This window comes from Phacochoerus africanus, chromosome 2 (genome assembly GCF_016906955.1).
Source record: "Phacochoerus africanus isolate WHEZ1 chromosome 2, ROS_Pafr_v1, whole genome shotgun sequence".
In the NCBI taxonomy this organism is placed as follows: Eukaryota; Metazoa; Chordata; class Mammalia; order Artiodactyla; family Suidae; genus Phacochoerus; species Phacochoerus africanus.
Window position 1 is genome coordinate 109915096 of NC_062545.1, and position 18276 is coordinate 109933371.

The 18276-nt window shown below is 42.2% G+C and overlaps 1 protein-coding gene across 6 annotated transcripts in view; it reads left to right on the top strand.

Annotated features, from left to right (window-relative positions):
- Window positions 1-18276, top strand: part of CSNK1G1 (casein kinase 1 gamma 1) — a 197612-nt gene that overhangs the window by 169417 nt on the left and 9919 nt on the right. For 4 of the 6 annotated variants that reach the window (XR_007132945.1, XM_047765870.1, XM_047765898.1 and 1 more), the window contains 2 exons: window positions 5150-5260; window positions 13449-13555. Coding sequence is in view for 5 of the 6 variants with exons in the window: in XM_047765870.1 (XP_047621826.1) it covers window positions 5150-5260; window positions 13449-13555 (218 nt within the window). In the remaining variant the exon portion in view is untranslated. Of the gene's footprint in view, window positions 1-4159; window positions 4584-5149; window positions 5261-13448; window positions 13556-18276 lie in introns of those variants that run through there. The other 2 variants (XM_047765890.1, XM_047765882.1) reach the window with 2 other exon arrangements.

The window sequence follows — 18276 nt, forward strand, 5'->3', positions numbered from 1 at the left end:
TGGCTCCTGTGATTTTTTTTTTCTCACAGCTTCACAGAATTGATGCTACTGTCTCTGTGGGCCTAGATAGTATTGGGCTTAGAAATAATCTTTTCCAGGAGTTCCTTGGTGACTTGGCAGTTTAAGGATCCAGTGTTGTCACTGGTGTGGCTCAGGTCGCTGCTGTTGCATGGGTTTGATTCCTGGCCCAGGAACTTCCATGTGCCATGGGTGTGGCCAAAAAAGAAAAAGAAATAAGCCTTTCCAGTTTGTTATCAGTGATTTTCAAGTATCTCTGATATTTGATCAAGTTTGTAGAATATGAGAAGTCACTGTTTGCACAGCTGACAGATTGCATATAATAATCCATGTCTGGCTTAGGAAATTTGGTTGTTTCATGAGCTTAATAGAAGGAAGTTTTTGCTTTTGTTAAAGTATACACTGTAATAACATTACCAGCTTTTTCAAAATTTCATACTTATTATAATACAATATTTTTAATATACTGTTAAAATTTTGTTTAATCTTGGAAGTGTCCTAAGACAAAATGTAATCTAGTGTATTCATTGTTAACCTTTTGGTACTATTCATTCTCTATTCTTGCTAATTATAATTGAAGACTATAATTATATAGTGAAGCCTAGAGGACTGACGTGGGAGGCCAACATGTTCTGTATAGATGGCAACTTTTGAAGTATTGTAGAAGCCGTAAAGTAAAATGGATAGGGAGTTCCCATCGTGGCTCAGTGGTTAACTAATCTGACTAGGAACCATGAGGTTGCAGGTTCGATCCTGGGCCTTGCTCAGTGGGTTAAGGATCCGGCGTTGCCGTGAGCTGTGGTGTAGGTCGCAGACGCAGCTCTGATCCCAGTTTGCTGTGGCTCTGGCATAGGCTGGCAGCTACAGCTCCAATTAGACCCCTAGCCTGGGAACCTCCATATGCCAAAGGAACGGCCCTAGAAAAGGCAAAAAAAAAAGTAAAATGGTTAAAGTTCTTTATAGATGTAATTGACATTAATATTTGAAAATAAAGAATAGGATTTGGGAATTTGATTGCTACAACATGGGGAAGATATTTGCCTCCCTTCTGCTTCAGAAAAGTAGCTTTATCTCCGGTAAAAACTTGAGATAATTCTCAAGCCATAAATGGAGGTGATTATCTGGGGCATTTTCACACTGTTTCCTTGCCCTCTTGTTGGTGTCATTCTCCCTACTCTCTGTCCTTGAATCCCTTCCAGGAGACACTTCCTCTGCCCTAGGCACACGCGGTTTTGACTTTTACACTAGGCTTCTACGTTTTCCCTTTGCTACTTTTTGTAGCTTTGCCTTTGATTCATGCTCTGCTGGATTGCTGCTGCTTTGTTTCTACATTCACCTCCTGGATTGTAAACCAAGCATTTCCATGCAGGTAATGCAATCACAACGGAAGATTTTAAAGCGTTACCCCAAGGAATTCCCACTACTTGAGATTCCCGTTCCTGCCTTTGGGGATTTACATGCTCCATGTGGACCTTTGCCTTTCAAGTAATGCAGAGAGATTGATTTTGCTGAATGACTCTTCTACCCATGAATGCTCCTGATTGCTTTTTAGACAGACACCTTGCATGGATGAGTTTTAAGAATGAAGGTTTACATGCTGATCTCCTCTACCGGTTTGCTTGGTGTAACTGGCCCCTGTGTTGATTATTCCTAATAATAACCCCTGTGTACATAGCATTGCCTAGAATACTTTTTAAGGGAAGGTCGACTAGCTGAGTACTGTAGTTGTTGACATTCCTTGGTTTCATTTAGCTCCTAGGCACTCAGTTGCTTTCTGAAACTGGCAAATGACTCCTTCTACTACATCAACTTCTAGGTACCAGTCCAAGCTCTTAAATTCCAGAAAAGAATAGTCATAAAGTTTAGCATTATGGTGAGAAGTAATTCCCAAAGTTGGAGTTCCCTTTGTGGCTCAGTGATAATGAATCTGGCTAGTTATCCATGAGGACTCGGGTTCGATCCCTGGCCTTGCTCAGTGGGTTAAGGATCTGGCATTGCTGTGACTGTGGTGTAGGTTATAGATGTGGCTCAGATCTGGTGTTGCTGTGGCTGCGGCATAGGCTGGCAGCTGCAGCTCTGATTCAGCCCCTAGCCTGGCCTGGGAACTTCCATATGGCACGGGCGCAGCGCTAAAAAGAAAAAAGAAGAAGAAGAAATTCCCCAAGTAATAAACCAGCACCCCAGGTTCAAGTCTGTCACTTGGTTTTGTTGGTTCCGTGAATATAGGGGGTATTGGGGAGCAGCAGAAAGTCCTGTCATGTGTTCTTCACTTGTCACAGTGGAAGCATTTATGAAGCAATCTGGAATGCTAGTGTCCTTCTCTCTTCGAAAGATAAATAGTACATTGCTTTGAGGATGGAAATGGACTGTGACTTTTAGGCCTTTGAAAAAAATGTCTCGCTCTTTTCGTTTAGGCAAAAATCTTTAATTATTTCAACAAATTACCTGTTTAGCTAGAATGAGTGTGAACAAGTACATAGCTTTGTGAATCAGACAGTAGCATCAAACCAGACTTCTTACACGTATTTCAGTAAAAATAGACATAATAATTGATCCAGGTGTCCAGAATTTTTTAAGCTTAAAAGCACATGAGGAGTTCCCGTCGTGGCGCAGTGGTTAACGAATCCGACTAGGAACCATGAGGTTGCGGGTTCGGTCCCTGCCCTTGCTCAGTGGGTTAACGATCCGGCGTTGCCGTGAGCTGTGGTGTAGGTTGCAGACATGGCTCGGATCCCGCGTTGCTGTGGCTCTGGTGTAGGCCGGTGGCTATAGCTCCGATTCAACCCCTAGCCTGGGAACCTCCGTATGCCGAGGGGGCGGCCCAAGAAATAGCAACAACAACAACAACAAAAAAAGACAAAAGACAAAAAAAAAGCACATGAGTGTTTTATGTACATTTTATCTGCCTTAAAAACAAATGCAAAACAGGTGTTCATGAAAGAAGCAATTACATTGTATATATATCATAGAATTCAAAATAGCACTAAATGGTTTATAAAGGTCTGGATATTTTTTGAGCATTTAAATTTTTTGAGAACTAACAATTCTGTACAATAGTTTCAGAGCTTAAATAATCTACTTCAATGTTACAGAAAGCTTATAAAGTCCTAGAAGGAACTGAAGAAGCTGTCACTAAAAGATACTAGAGATATATTCTCAAATCTCCAGTAGTGAGAATTAATGAAATGACGTGCTCTGTGGATTTTGGTTTATGAAACAGTTATGATTATGTTATAAACCACAGTCTTATTTTGGGAAAATTAAAACCTGAACCTCTTGTTGGCAGAATTAATTGGAGTAGGGAATATTTAGGTAGCTTTGATTCTCTCAAATGCAGTATACAACTAAACTTTTTTTGTAAGAGTCTACATAGCAAGCAAGTTAATACAGTTGCCTTCTTATCAAATATGCTCATTCCCTGAAGAAAATCAGAAAACATGGCCAGGATCTTTTTTGTTTGATTGTTTGCTTGTTTTGTTTTCTTTTTGTTTTTGTTTTTTAGGGCTGCACCCTTGGCACATGGAGGTTCCCAGGCTAGGGGTCTAATCGGAGCTATAGCTGCCAGCCTACACCACAGCCATAGCAACACCAGATCTGAGCCATGTCTGCATCCTACACCACAGTTCACGGCAACGCCAGATCCTTAACCCTCCGAGGGATGCCAGGGATCGGCCCCGAAACCTCATGATTCCTAGTCTGATTTGTTTCTGCTGCGCCATGACAGGAACTCCCATGGCCAGGATCTTTTATAGTTCTGTTACCTACATGACTTCATATCCCATTAATAAAGAAGATGAGTAAGTTGTAGCTGGTGTACAATACTTTTTTTTTTTTTTTTTTGTTAATGGGAAAAGTCCTTTTGGTGATTTATAGATGAGCTTTAACAAGTCTTGTCAATGAGTTACAGAAGAGGTTGAGTGAAATGCAACTTCAAACTACTACTACTTCACTCTTCTTTTTTATAAAATAAACATTTATGGCTGTGAACATTTCTGATATTTATAGCATCCTTACTGGTTTTCATGCAGAGCAGCAATATTACAACCCAGCCCCTGCTGCTGTTTATATCAGCAGCAATTAAAATTTGGTTTACTAATCCCTCACTGCTGCCTCTCCAACACCTCATTTTTCATTTTTGTAGAGCCTTAGGACTGTTACAGCTGAACATCATGATGTTAACACCTCCTCAGCCATCTGGCACAGGGGAAGAGGCACCTAAACAGAATCTTCTGAACAAATATCACATATGAGCAAGATCAGAATAGTGTGAGATCTAAAAACAGGTAAAGAAGAAATGAAGAGAGCCTGAATGATAGCAAAGGTGAAAGCAGAACCCAACAAGAGTTTGATTTGAAAGCCTTCCTTTTGCTGGGAAAAGATCTGCCTCTTTCTTTCTAGAAGAAAATAATTTGTAGTAGTCATATCTAAACTTTTTCTAATTCCAGACTAGAGGATGTTAGCTAGAGGAATCTGAAAAATGTCATAGCCTTATTTCCCTCCCCCATCATTTCATATTCTTGACCTATGAACCTACTTCTGAAGAGAGGCTTTTGTTCATTCTTCTGGATAAAAAAGCATATTAAGCTACTGCTTATTTTATCTTAGTTGAAAGTCATCTGGAAGTTTATATTAAGAGTAGTGGGCTCCCTGTTCATGGAAAAGGCATATTATCTTGATTCCTAATGCTAGGAATTTTTCTGTATTGACTGCTGTCTATTTAGATAGATCTTTAGTCAGTGAAATGATTTGAGTATGATTATTCCTTTGTTCAACAGTCCTAACATTCTGAATTTGGTCTGCTTATTGGCTACTTAAGTTTTACTAATATGGAAGCTAAAAGGTGATTCCAGCTTTTGATATTTTTTTTTTTCAAACCTTCTCTTTTGGCGATTATTGTTTTTCTGTGTCTGGGTGAGGATGTATGCTAGAGACTGTCATGTGGTGGCTCATTAGGCCGAAAAGAATGTAGCCAAGCTATCTTTATCTCAGTGCTTTGCAGCAGTTGTTAGTTCAAAATCCAAAACAAAAGCAAAACCCCTAGGGACACTAATGTACTTGATTTTGTTATTGCTTGCTGTTGCTTCACCTTTACTTCCATATCTTGCTCTCATGCTTCCTAATCCCTGAGCAGACTGCATCATCAGAGCGCCGAGGAGAGTGGGAAATCCAGCCCAGCCGGCAGACCAATACCTCATACCTGACGTCTCACTTGGCTGCAGACCGCCATGGGGGATCAGTGCAGGTACTTACTGCCTTTATTGCCTTTTCCTGGCCCTCCCAGCTTGGCTGGTAGAATGTTGGCTTGCTTCTGAAACTCAGGTTTCTTTAGAATGGAAACTTATAGCAAGGTTCAGGTGCTTTTATAGTTAGCTGAATATCTGTGTGCTGATTTGTTGCCTAGGTGGACTTGTAAGAATCACTTGTTGCGATGTTTGCTGGTTGTTGACATTGACCAAGTCACATGTGTATGATTTCTGGTTAAACTGGTCCAACAAACTTGATCCACTTTTTATAGACCATAACATAATGTCAAGGTAGAGAAGTGTGGTAGTGTCAAGTCTGGGAATTGTGAAGACCTGAAATATTTAAAATAAGCATTTTTGTTTTGTTTTGTTTTGTTTTTTTGTTAGAGGACTGAATATGTAACTCATTCCATGATAATATATGCCTTAGCACATAAGGTGAGATTATTCATTGGTCCAACTAAACCATTTATGAGTGAATACCCAAGAAGTTTGGCTATTTCTTTTTTCTCGCTGGAATAAGTGTGTGGTCTTAGGGAATTATTTCTGATTTCACTTGGACTGTTTCGACTCTCTATTCTCTCTTGTATTCAAGAACATCTTGTGTCTTTTAATATATATGTCACTATTTTAATAATTTTAACCTGAATATTTTTAACATCCTGGTAAGTGACATCACTAGCTGGGACACACAGGTGAACCAAGAGCTACCAAATAGAGGGAGTTCCTGTCGTGGCGCAGTGGTTAACGAATCTGACTAGGAATCATGAGGTTGCGGGTTCGGTCCCTGGCCTTGCTCAGTGGGTTAAGGATCCAGCATTGCCGTGAGCTGTGGTGTAGGTCGCAGACATGGCTCGGATCCCATGTTGCTATGGCTCTAGCATAGGTGGTGGCTACAGCTTCAATTAGACCCCTAGCCTGGGAACCTCCATATGCTGTGGGAGCGGCCCTAGAAAAGGCAAAAAGACAAAAAAAAAAAAAGCTACCAAATATAAATTCTTAGAAAGCCATGGGCAAGCCTTTTGCACATATAAAAGCATCTTGATAGGCTTGCTTGTTTAGGATATGCCTTTACATGGAGTGACTCGCTGAAGACTGCATTTTCTACAGGAAGTTAGGAGATAGCCTTGTCTTGTAAACCAAGGCTGTTCTCATAGGAACATCTAGGTAAAAATGATGGATTGAACATATAAATCTACTCTCATCCCCTCCTGAAACAACACTAGGAGAATGACAAAGAGATTTTTTTTTTTAGGCATAAATCCATATAAGGATGGAGAAAACGGAAAAGGAGGCAATAGCAATCAGATGTCAGAAGCTGGAAAGCAGATAGGCAATGATTAATTAACTTAGGAATCCTAAGAAGACTGAATTCGGAGCCCATGTAGGGGAAAGCTGAGAGCCTGTTCACACTGAGGAATCATCAAAAGGCTCAGAAATTGGCCTTGTGGGAGTTCCCGTTGTGGCTCAGTGGTTAATGAATCCAACTAGGAACCATGAGGTTGCAGGTTCGATCCCTGGCCTTGCTCAGTGGGTTAAGGATCTGGCATTGCCGTGAGCTGTGGTGTAGGTCGCAGACATGGCTTGGATCCTGCATTGTTGTGTCTCTGGCGTAGGCTGGCGGCTACAGTTCTGATTAGACCCCTAGCCTGGGAACCTCCATATGCCACAGGTACGGCCCTAGGAAAAACAAAACAAAATAAAAAAATTTTTTCATAATACTGAGAACAAAGAGAAGCTCAAGATTCTTTGAGAACAAAGCGAAGCTCAAGCTTCTAGACAGAGAAAACAGTCACATGCAGATAAAGGATCAGGTCTTAGTATAGTTTCAAATTTCTGAACAGCAGTACTGGAAACTAGAATGCAATGACCAATGCCTTCAAAACTCTGAGGGAAAGTTATTTCCAAACTGTACATCTAGTTGGAATATAGAATAAAGACGTTTTCAAAAATCTGTGGTCCCCAAAATTTTACTTATCATGCACCTTATGAAGCTGTAATAAGAGTATGTGCGCTATGAAAATGAGTGGATAAACCAAGAAAGAGTAAATATGGGACCCAGGAAACAAGAAATCCATCCCAGGAAAGAAGGCATATAATGGTAAAGTTTGGAGATCCTGTAATGACAGCTGTACACCAGGGGAAGAGGACAGCCTGTCCCAAACAGGTGGTCAGGAGGCCTTGAGAGCATTTTTACCAAAAGGACTAGGATACTGATGTGTCAGAATGTCTTGTAAGTAGATAGATGACAGAGTTTGCTGTAATTAGTGATTAGTAAAAAATGTATAAAAGTCTAAATAAAAGTAAATTTTAAAAGATGATTAAGTCCATGGAAAACAAGAAATACAGGGAAAGAAAGATAACTATGGTATACTCCATGGCAGAGCTCTAAATAGATTTTAGTAGTTATAATATGAACACTAAGGATTGCTGTAGTCAGAATTACAGTATAAACTATATGGGAGAATGGAAAAGGTGAATATACTGCCTAAAAATGACAAATCAAGGTGCACGTTATTCAGAGAATAGAGGTAAAATCAAAGGAATCAGTGATGAAGGAAGGGGAAATGACGAGTTGGGGGAAAGAGATTATTGTTTTTCCTAAGAATCCTTGTGAAAATATTTGATTCTTTATACAGTATGCTTATATAGTTGATAAAAATAAAACCTAACAATTAAAAAAAAAAATATATATATATATATATATGCACACACACATATCAGTTTCTCATTCACAAAAATTTGTAAGTTTAAAAATAGGCTATTCATGCATTATTATTGAAATGTGAATTATAAGTGTTTGGGGACGGTAATTTGGCATTACTTGTTAATATCTTTTTTTTTTTGGTCTTTTTAGGGCCATACCCAAGGCATATGGAGGTTCCCAGGCTAGAGGTCAAAAGGGAGCTACAGCTGCCAGTCTGCACCACAGCCACAGCAACACCAGATTTGAGCCATGTCTTTGACCTACACCACAGCTCACGGCAACACTGGATCCTCAACCCACTGAGCAAGGCCAGGGAATGAGTCTCATTTGTAATTTTAAATTGTCTGGCAGTCACATTAAAAAATAAAAGAAACAAGTGAAACTAACTTTAATAATATATTTAAACCAATATGTCTAAAATAGTTACACATGCAGTCACGATTAAAAATATTAGATTTTTTTGTTTTTCTTTTTACAGTTGCACCTGTGGCATATGGAAATTCCCAGGCTAAAGGCCGAATCAGAACTGCAGCTGCAGAGTTCCCATCGTGGCTCAGTGGTTAATAAATCTGACTAGGAACTATGAGGTTGCAGGTTCGATCCCTGGCTTGCTCAGTGGGTTGAGGATCCAGCATTGCTGTGAGCTGTGGTGTAGGTCACAGATACAGCTCGGATCCTGCATCCCTGTGGCTGTGGTGTAGGCCAGCAGCTACAGCTCCGATTCGACCCCTAGCCTGGGAACTTCCATATGCCGCGGGAGCGGCCCAAGAAATGGCGAGAAGACAAAAAAAAAAAAAAAAAAAAGAACTGCAGCTATACCACAGCCACAGCAACATCAAAACTGAGCCACATCTGTGACCTATGCGACAAATTGTGGCAGTGCTGGATCCTCAACCCACTGAGTGAGGCCAGGGATTGAACCTGCATCCTCATGGATACTAGTCACATTCTTAACTCACGGAGCCACAATGGGAACTCCTCCAATTTCTGAGACTCTTAAAAGGGATGTTAGCAGTATTAAGGACTAAAGTTCAAAATAGTACCTTACCGGAGTTCCCGTCGTGGCGCAGTGGTTAACGAATCCGACTAGGAACCATGAGGTTGTGGGTTCGGTCCCTGGCCTTGCTCAGTGGGTTAACGATCCAGCGTTGCCGTGAGCTGTGGTGTAGGTTGCAGACATGGCTCGGATCCCTCGTTGCTGTGGCTCTGGCTTAGACTGGTGGCTACAGCTCTGATTCAACCCCTAGCCTGAGAACCTCCATATGCCGCGGGAGCAGCCCAAGAAATAGCAACAACAACAACAATAACAACAACAAAAGACAAAAAAAAAATAGTACCTTACCTTAGTCTGTTTTATGAATAATCCTGTATTAATTACTTTAGTCTTGTGTGATATAACCAGAGGAAATGAGATTTATAGTGATTACAGCAGAATAATAGTATTCCAGGTAAACAAATAATGCTTACTTCTTAATTAAGTTATTCTAAAATAGTCATTGGAAGAGTATAAAAATGATAGTTTCAAATACTAATAATTTGTTACACTCCTGAGAGTCTTTGCAATTTTTCAAATTCCTTTCTTAGATATCATTATATTTAACTGCCATAGTAATTATGAGGTAAATAGGACCAAGGTTACTGGCCTGGTCTTACAGAATTAGAAAGCAGGGCTCACAGAGAATGTTGCTGGTAGAGCTAGGCCTGGAATCCAGCTCTTTGGTCACCTACTCTAGTGTTTGTCACACTGTACATCCAGGTAACTGCTCGATGGTTTGACAAACTGTATCTCCAACCTGAAATAATTAAGTGAATGCCCTAGGGGCCCAGATTAGTTGCCATTGATTCCCATGTGTATTTTAGGTGCAGTTATACGGTTAGACAACTGGTGGTAAGGTTCCCACTTGTACCTGATTCGTGTATACTCATGGATACAGATGAGATGTCTAGTCTGTCAAATGGGAATAACCTCTTCTTAGATTACCCAAGGACATTGCTTGTGGGCCAGTTGACAGCATAGTGAGGAGAAATGAGAGAGTTCAAGACCTGTAATAATACGCTGTAAGCAAAGTCTTGAATTCTTTATTAAGAAACTGTGATTTCTTATTTAACCCTTGTGCTCACAGAACAAATTTTTCAGCATTATCACTAGTGTGCGGCCAGGATGTGCCAAGAAGCCCATGGGGCCTGAGGATGTTAACAGGACAGCATTAGCATGACGGGCTGTGGTTCTCCAGTCTGTTAACCTTCTCTCCTCAACTTTTCATTTTTGCTGTTTTTTCCCCTCAGCTTTTTTTGTTTGTTTGTTTTGTTTTTTGCTTTTTAGGACCACACCCATGGCATATGGAGGTTCCCAGGCTAGGGGATGAATCAAAGCTGTAGCTGCTGGCCTACATCAGAGCCACAGCAATGCAGGGTCCAAGCCACTTCTAGGACCTACATCACAGCTCACAGCAACACTGGATCCTTAACCCACCGAGCAAGGCCAGGGACTGAACCTGCGTCCTCGTGGATGCTAGTCAGGTTCGTTAACTGCTGAGCCATGATGGGAATTCCCTCCCCAACTTTTCATTTTGAAATTTTCAAAAGTATGGAAAAGTGGTGGTGGGGGGATTCAGTGAGGCCGTGTGTGTCCTTAACCTAGGTGAAAAAATTATTAAGACTTTTGCCATATTTGTTTTAACTGGAGTGTTTTCTGAAGTATTTGTAAGTGCATTTTGTCCCCAAATACCTCAGCCTGCATCTCCTAAGAATGAAGCCATTCTCTCATGTAACCAACACTGTTGTCATATCTTTAAAAATTAGTAATATGACATAATGGCTAATGTACAGTCATATCACATTTCCCCCAGTCATTTCCAAAATTAATTTTACAGTGTTCAGGGTTTGTATATTGCATTTGATTATTATGACCAGGCCAGGGATCAAACCTGTGCCACAATAATAACCAGAGTCACAGCAGTGACAGTGCTGTATCCTTAACCTGCTGAACTGCGAGGGAACTCCTCTTCAGTATTTTTCAATCTCTTAGTCTTTTAATCTGTAACAGTAGCCCCTTTGTTCAAAAAGGGGGAGCAGGGAGTTCCTATAGTGGTGCAGCAGAAGCGAATCCATCTAGTATCCATGAGGATGCGAGTTCGATCCCTGGCCTTGCTCATGTGGGTCGGGGATCCAGCGTTGCCATGAGCTGTGGTGTAGGTTGCAAACACAGCTCGGATCCTGCATTGCTGTGGCTGTGGTATTAGGCCGGCAGCTGTAGCTCTGATTTGACCCCTAGCCTGGGAACTTCCATATGCTGTGGTGCAGCCCTAAAAAGCGAAAACATCAAAATAAAACCTAAAAATAAATAAAAAATTTAAAAAGGAGGGGTGCGGGGGCTGAGACATGTCTTTTTTTAAGAATCTAGGCTTGTTGTCTTATACAATGTCCTGCATTTTAGATTTGTTTCCCATCATACTTAGATTCAGATAAAACTTTTTTTTGGCAAGAATGCTACGTAGCTGCTATTATGTAATATTCATTGTATCATGTCAGGAGATAAATAAGGTCAGGTGGTTCCATTAATCAGATGCTAAATTTGATCACTAGCAGAAATTTGGGTCTCTAATGGGTAAGTCCAGATTTAATGTTTGTTTCTTTTATTAACTGTGTACCATTGTTTTTATTTTTTTAAAGCTTGTATAATTAATAAAAACAATAAATACTTACGGTTTAGAAACAATGGTAAGCGTAGACTGCTGGTAGCTTGTTTTCACCTTGTCTGCCATTTCCTCTCTTTTTGAATAAATACCTCAAAGACACCTTATACTAAACATTTCCTGGGAGTTCCTGTCGTGGCCCAGTGGTTAACGAATCCGACTAGGAACCATGAGGTTGTGGGTTCGGTCCCTGGCCTTGCTCAGTGGGTTAACGATCCGGCGTTGCCGTGAGCTGTGGTGTAGGTTGCAGACGTGGCTCGGATCCCAAGTTGCTGTGGCTCTGGCATAGGCTGGTGGTTACAGCTCTGATTTGACCCCTAGCCTGGGAACCTCCCATATGCTGCGGGAGCGGCCCAAGAAATGGCAAAAAGACAAAAAACAAACAAACAAGCAAACAAAAAAACCATTTCCTTCCACATTCCTCTTTATAACTATGCAGGAAATTTTTTACAAATGAATTGATGGGGACCCAGATCTAGAGGGAGATAAGAGTAAGCATTTGTAGAGGGAGAGTAACAGTTATACGAACATTTTTGAGCCATTACCTGTACCCTGGCACTGGGCTAATGAAGCACTTTCTGTGGATTGTCTGCACAGTAACCCAGTTGGGTAAGCAGCATCGTTTCCCCATTTTACAGATTAGGAAGCTCAGGCACCGAAAGAGTGAGGATCTTGTCCAAGGACCCACACCGAGTAAGTGGTGGAGCTAGGGTTCAAACCCAGGGCTGAGTAAGTCTAGAGGCCATTTTTTGTTTACTATGCTATGCTGCCTCTGTTACTGTGCACCAGGTCTTGTACCAGACACAGTCTCGTTCCTTTTCCTGTATAATTCTCACATCAACCTGTAAGAAGCAGTCTTAAATAGATGAAAAGTTACTTGCCCGAGGGCATATGATATCTGAACCATTTATCCTATTTTGTGGTTCTCTCCCATGTTTCAGCCAAGGTCTTTAACAGCAGAGTGGTTTATCCAGCGGGGTCCCTTTTCCCACTTCCCAGCACCCACATAAACAGGAATCATGTGCTGGAAATGAAACCAGGTGGCAGAAGCAGCTGCACAACAAACAAGAGAATCCTGATCGGTTCCACATTAACCAGATGACAGGAGTGAGAGCCTTCAGTTACAGTTCGGGGACAGCAGTGAGAAATGGGATGACATTGAACTTGAAATAAATGTTGTTGAAATAAGACTGGTCTTCCAAGGGAAAGTGTTTCCTTACCGTCTGCCCTTTTACCAGAGAGGTTGTGGCAGTCTTATTTGAGTAACTTCAAACCGATGGTCCAAAGCCATGAAGAAATTTCTGAAGGAAAGTGTGATTGCTTATAGTTTCTGATGCTCATTATTGATTTCCTTTTTAGAGTTTTTTTTAACATCATTACTGAGTATATATATAATTATAGTATAATAAACTGAGAGGAGTAGAATTAATGACAGTAATATGACCTATTTTATAGGATTTTTTGAGGATTCAGTTTACACACACACACACACACACACACACACACACGGTAGCAGAGTGCCTGACACAGAGTAGGCATTCAGTATGAAAGTTATTATCATTACATGATTAAATCATTGCATTTTGTGTTCTCACATGGTATGAGCCTGGGAACATTCCCTAAAATTAGGACAATTGGCCCCCTAACCCAGGAAAATAAACATTCCAAACACTGCCTGGCTGTTGCCTAAGCTAGAGACCAGATCTCCCTTAGTGACCCTCTCTGGCACTGGCAGGAGGCCCCCTATTGCCATGGCATCTGTCACACTCTGTCTTTTTGTTTCAGGTGGTTAGCTCAACCAATGGAGAGCTGAATGTCGATGATCCCACGGGAGCCCACTCCAACGCACCAATCACAGCTCACGCCGAGGTGGAGGTAGTGGAAGAAGCTAAGTACGTTCATCTTTCAAGGGGGCTCTTGAGTTATAGATTGAAGTCTTTTCTCCGTCTCTTCCTCTCGTGTGCTGCTCATTTCAGAATGGATTCTTCATACTTGTATCCACAGCTTTCTTCCTTTGACCATTTTATTTTTTGCATGGTACCTTAAATCTGCTGCTTCTTTAGCTGTGATTTCTGGGAAGACAGTCACTCTTCCTAGTCCCCGAGGGGCAAAAGACATGAACTAGAAGCATCATGTTATAAGAGCTTGTAGTCATGAGCCCCTCAGGGCCCTGTAGCCTCTTTCTCCCTAAGGTACACAGAGAAAAATCCACTTATCTAAACCATGGGCCATGCTGAACAGCATTCAATTTCTGGTTCTTGGCTAACCACTCTGTGTCTATAGTCCTTGACAAGGGTTTCAGAGCCATTTTGTTCTCACTTAAATGATTGTGAATTCAGAGATACTCAGATACTTCAGTCAAGAAAAATAGTCTTGTGTGGGAGTTCCTGTCGTGGCTCAGTGGTTAACAAATCCATGGTCGTGGCCAAAAACAAAATGCAGGTTCCATCCCTGGCCTTGCTCAGTGGGTTAAGGATCCAGCGTTGCTGTGAGCTGTGATGTAGGTTGCAGACGTGGCTCGGATCCCACGTTGCTGTGGTTCTGGCATAGGCTGGCGGCTACAGCTCCAATTCGACCCCTAGCCTGGGAACCCCCATATGCCACGGGAGCGGCCCTAGGAAAGGCAAAAAGACAAAAAAAAGAAGAAAGAAAAATAGTCTTGTGAATGAAAGTGTTGGGAAGAAGAGGCAATCACACTAATCCCAAGAGAGTAAGGAGGTTACCCATTCCCTTTTCTGCTTCTCTTGCATGTGAATGTCTTGCCCTGCCCATACCACCAGCCCCCTGTTGCTCTGCATGGTCTGTGTTTAAACTCTTAAAAAATGGGGTAGAAGGTGAAATAGCTGCTGATTCCGCTGCAAAAGCAGCATTTCTATCACTTCTTTCCCTTTTTGTGCCCCATCCCAACTTCAGATCCACATTTAAACTTTAGGACAGCATGAAGTAGGGAGAGAGAAGTCCTTCACAAGTCAGTAACTACTGCCAAGTCTTCCATAGGTGACTTTTCATATAAACTCTTTAAGAACATTCAGGCTATCCCCGTATCTTGTTCTCAGAAGCAGACCATATCTTTATAGTGCTATTGTGTCCTAAGTGATCTCTTGAGACCCCACATAGCCTAAGTACAAGCTAGGACATGTTTATGCCTCAGTAAAAGGTGGTAAGAGGCTAATCCAGACCTGTGTTCTTCCTTGCGGTTCACTTCGCATGGTTGTCCCCTGCCTACTGCTCTGCTCTGCTGCCCACCTACAAGATGAGCTCACATTGCTTTCAAGAGTTCCTTTCCTTCAAAATCCAGGACTTGAGGATTCCTACCCAGGATAAAAAGCAATGGGGAATGACTTGGACTCTCTAGTTGAGTCCTTGCTGACCATGGGCAGCTTCACATACTCCTCTCCTGGTTAATATAAGGCCCTAATACATAAGGAGGGTAGGGGGAGTTTTTAATGTTAGGAGGAGACCATGTTTAGTGAGAAAATGTGCTCCCTCTCAGGGACTTTGGGGATTTTAATGGTACTGACAGCTTGTCAGTTTCTGTGATAAAACTTTATTCTCCCAAATGAACAGTGTGGTACTCCCACCCTCTGAGTTTTCAACCTTGGCTGCACTTTGAAATCTCCTTGGGCATATTAGAAAATACAAATGCCTGGAGTTCCCTGGTGGCCCAGCAGTTAAGGATTTGGCATAGTCACCGCTATGCCTTGGGTTCAATCCCTGGTCCAGGAACTTCTGCATGCCATGGTCGTGGCCAAAAACAAAATGCAAATGCCTGAATCCTGGCCAGAGAGAGTCTAATTTAATTTATCAGGGACGCGGCCTGACCATCTGGAATTTTTTAAGTTCAGGTGATTCAGATATGTAGCTGAGGTTAGGAACCACTGTACCGGTGTGGTCTGATCCAAACACTGCCAGGGCTTGAATGATGGCTGCACCCATTCCCACGCGACCTCACTCCCAGTTCAGTGTTGTGACTACTACGTGGAAGGCTAGAAGCTGTGTTCTGGAATTAATAGTTTACCTTGAATACCAGGATTCAATGGGCTTTTGTCCTATAATATGCCCTATACAGATTTCTCTTTGAATCCGTTTATCTCATTTCATTTTGGTAAGTGTGTACTCTAATTGTATATGTGAGTGTGGTGTTTGTGTCCTTTGTATAAGATAGGGAGCCATTCACACAAAGAGATTTCAATCTGGTATATTCTGTTTTGGTATAATCTAAATTCTAGGATGTAAAGAGTGTTTAAAATCCCCCCATGTAGCAAAAAAGACCACTGTGCCTCTTTGCCACCAGTTCCAGCTTTGAGCCTTCTGAACGATGTGGAAACAAGAGGGGAGCAATTGTATTCAACCAGATGCCACCCAAAAGCTCATAGCTTAGGACATTTTGTGTGCTGATTCACCAGTGATTTCATGAGCTACCAATCCATCTTGCCCAGGGAACTGTCAGGACACAGCCATGTGTTTTCTTCTTGGCCTTCTATGTATGGGGGAGGTGGGGGGTGGGAGGAGCCGTGTGTCCATCTGCTTAATCATTTTCATGGGAAGAAGTCACAGCTACAGAAGCACAAGGCATCCCAAATAGCTCCTTGCTGCACATAGCTATGATGCCATTTGTCCACGCAACCTGCTTGTGGACAAAGGGGGGCTCTTGCCTATATTAAGATTCAACTAGGGAGTTCCCTTCATGTGGTTGACAAACCCAACTAGAACCATGAGGATGAGAGTTCGATCCCTGGCCTCGCTCAGTGAGTGGGTTAAGGATCCAGCATTGCCATAAGCTGTGGTGTAGGTCACAGACGAAGCTCAGATCCCGTGTTGCTGAGGCTGGCAGCTGTAGCTCTGATTTGATTCCTAGCCTGGGAACTTCCACATGCCTCAAGTGTGACCCCCCCCAAAAAAAAGATCCAACTAGGGTACTAGGGAGGTAGTGTGAAACCTTCCCTTCCAGGCTTTTGACTTTGGGCTCCTTACCCAGCTTGTTTTGTGTAAAGGAGGAGAGAAATGTTTTTTGTTCTATAAACAAAATAAACATCTAACTTACCTTTTCTCTAGTTATTAGGACACATGAACTTGGTTTAAGTGTGATTGAAGGTTAGTAAGGCAAGGTAGCTTTTTGGTTGATTTTTGTTATGGTAAGAACACAGGAATTTTTAATAATCCACTGGCTTTAGTTACAACTTAACAAATGTGGACCTCATTTCCCCTCAGAATTAACAAGGATGGGATTTTGGCCCTTTTCTGGCAGTTAAACCTTTATCCACAGCTGTGGTCCTCCTCACTCTCAGTCATCTCCTAATAAGAAAAAGTGTCTCTTATGTCTGTTTTCTCCTCTAGAGGAAAAGCTAACTCCTGAGTGTCTTTGTCAGACATGTCGAATGTATAGAAAGGCCAGGGGCTTCTTTTTCCCTCAGAGCATTCGGGAGGTTAGCTTAACACAGTAGGTCTTCCATGGGAACCAAAATGGCCTGGCCTTGGTTTGATCGAATTCTTCCAGGCAGGATCGTATGCTCTTTCTCCTGCTACCTTCCTGGAAGTTGCCCAGGAAAGGCCACCCCTGGGGCTCCCCCCAGCTCTTCCTGTTTCGCCTTTACCCCCACAGAGTTCCAGCTGCCACCTGATGCTTCTGTCACATGCCTGCCCCCTCCACTTTAGTGTGGGGACCAAGTGGCCTGGGCCTACTCACCCTACCTTGACAGAGGACGAAACTAAACACAGACACATACTGCATGTTTGCATGGCTCACAGGGAGTCCTTCCATCTCATCTCTGTGGACTAATATCTCTCTTTCTCTCTTCCTTTCTGTGTTTTTCTCTTTACACACTCTGTAGCTGCCTGAAAATGCTCAACCTGTGGTGAGTCCTTCTCTCCAGTCCACATGCTAGGGGAGCGGACCAGGCTAGGCTGGGATTGGCAAAGCCAAACAAAATGCCTTAGGAATGCTCACTGGCTTCCAAGTGCCACCTTGTGCCATACCTACCCAGACTAGGGAATTAGATCCACAGGGTGGGGATGGGGCAGGCCCATACCCAGGAATTAATGTGTTCTTTCTTTCCTTTCCAACCCACCTCATTGCTACCTCCTCCTGTCAAAACAATAGCCTGAAGTATCTTCATTATTAGCTGAGTGAAATTTTTCTCAAATTAATGCAGCCAGAGGTATTCCTGCTGTGGCACAATGGGATCAGCAGTGTCCCTGCAGCACCAGGACACAGGTTTGATCCCCAGGCTGGCACACTGGGTTAAAGGATCCGATGAGGTTCACAGCTGCGGCATGGATCTGATGCCTGGCCTGGGAACTCTATATGCACAGAGCAGCCAAAAATGAAAAACAAAAAAGTAAATAATATAGCCAGATGTTATCAGACAGAGAGGGACAGAGATAGAATCACTAGGTTATATATCAGTTATATAAGCAGAATTTAACTATCACACAATTCCCAAGGATAGTTGTTGCCAGATAATCTCACATTCTATGATTTAGTCTCTAGCCTTGAAAATTCACAACTTTCAGAAAAATTCTCTGACTTTTCTTTTTGGTTCAGGTAGTTCTTCTGTCTGTAGAATACGAGTCTCTCCAAATAAGAGAGCTGCTTCTTGGGGGAGAGAAAGAC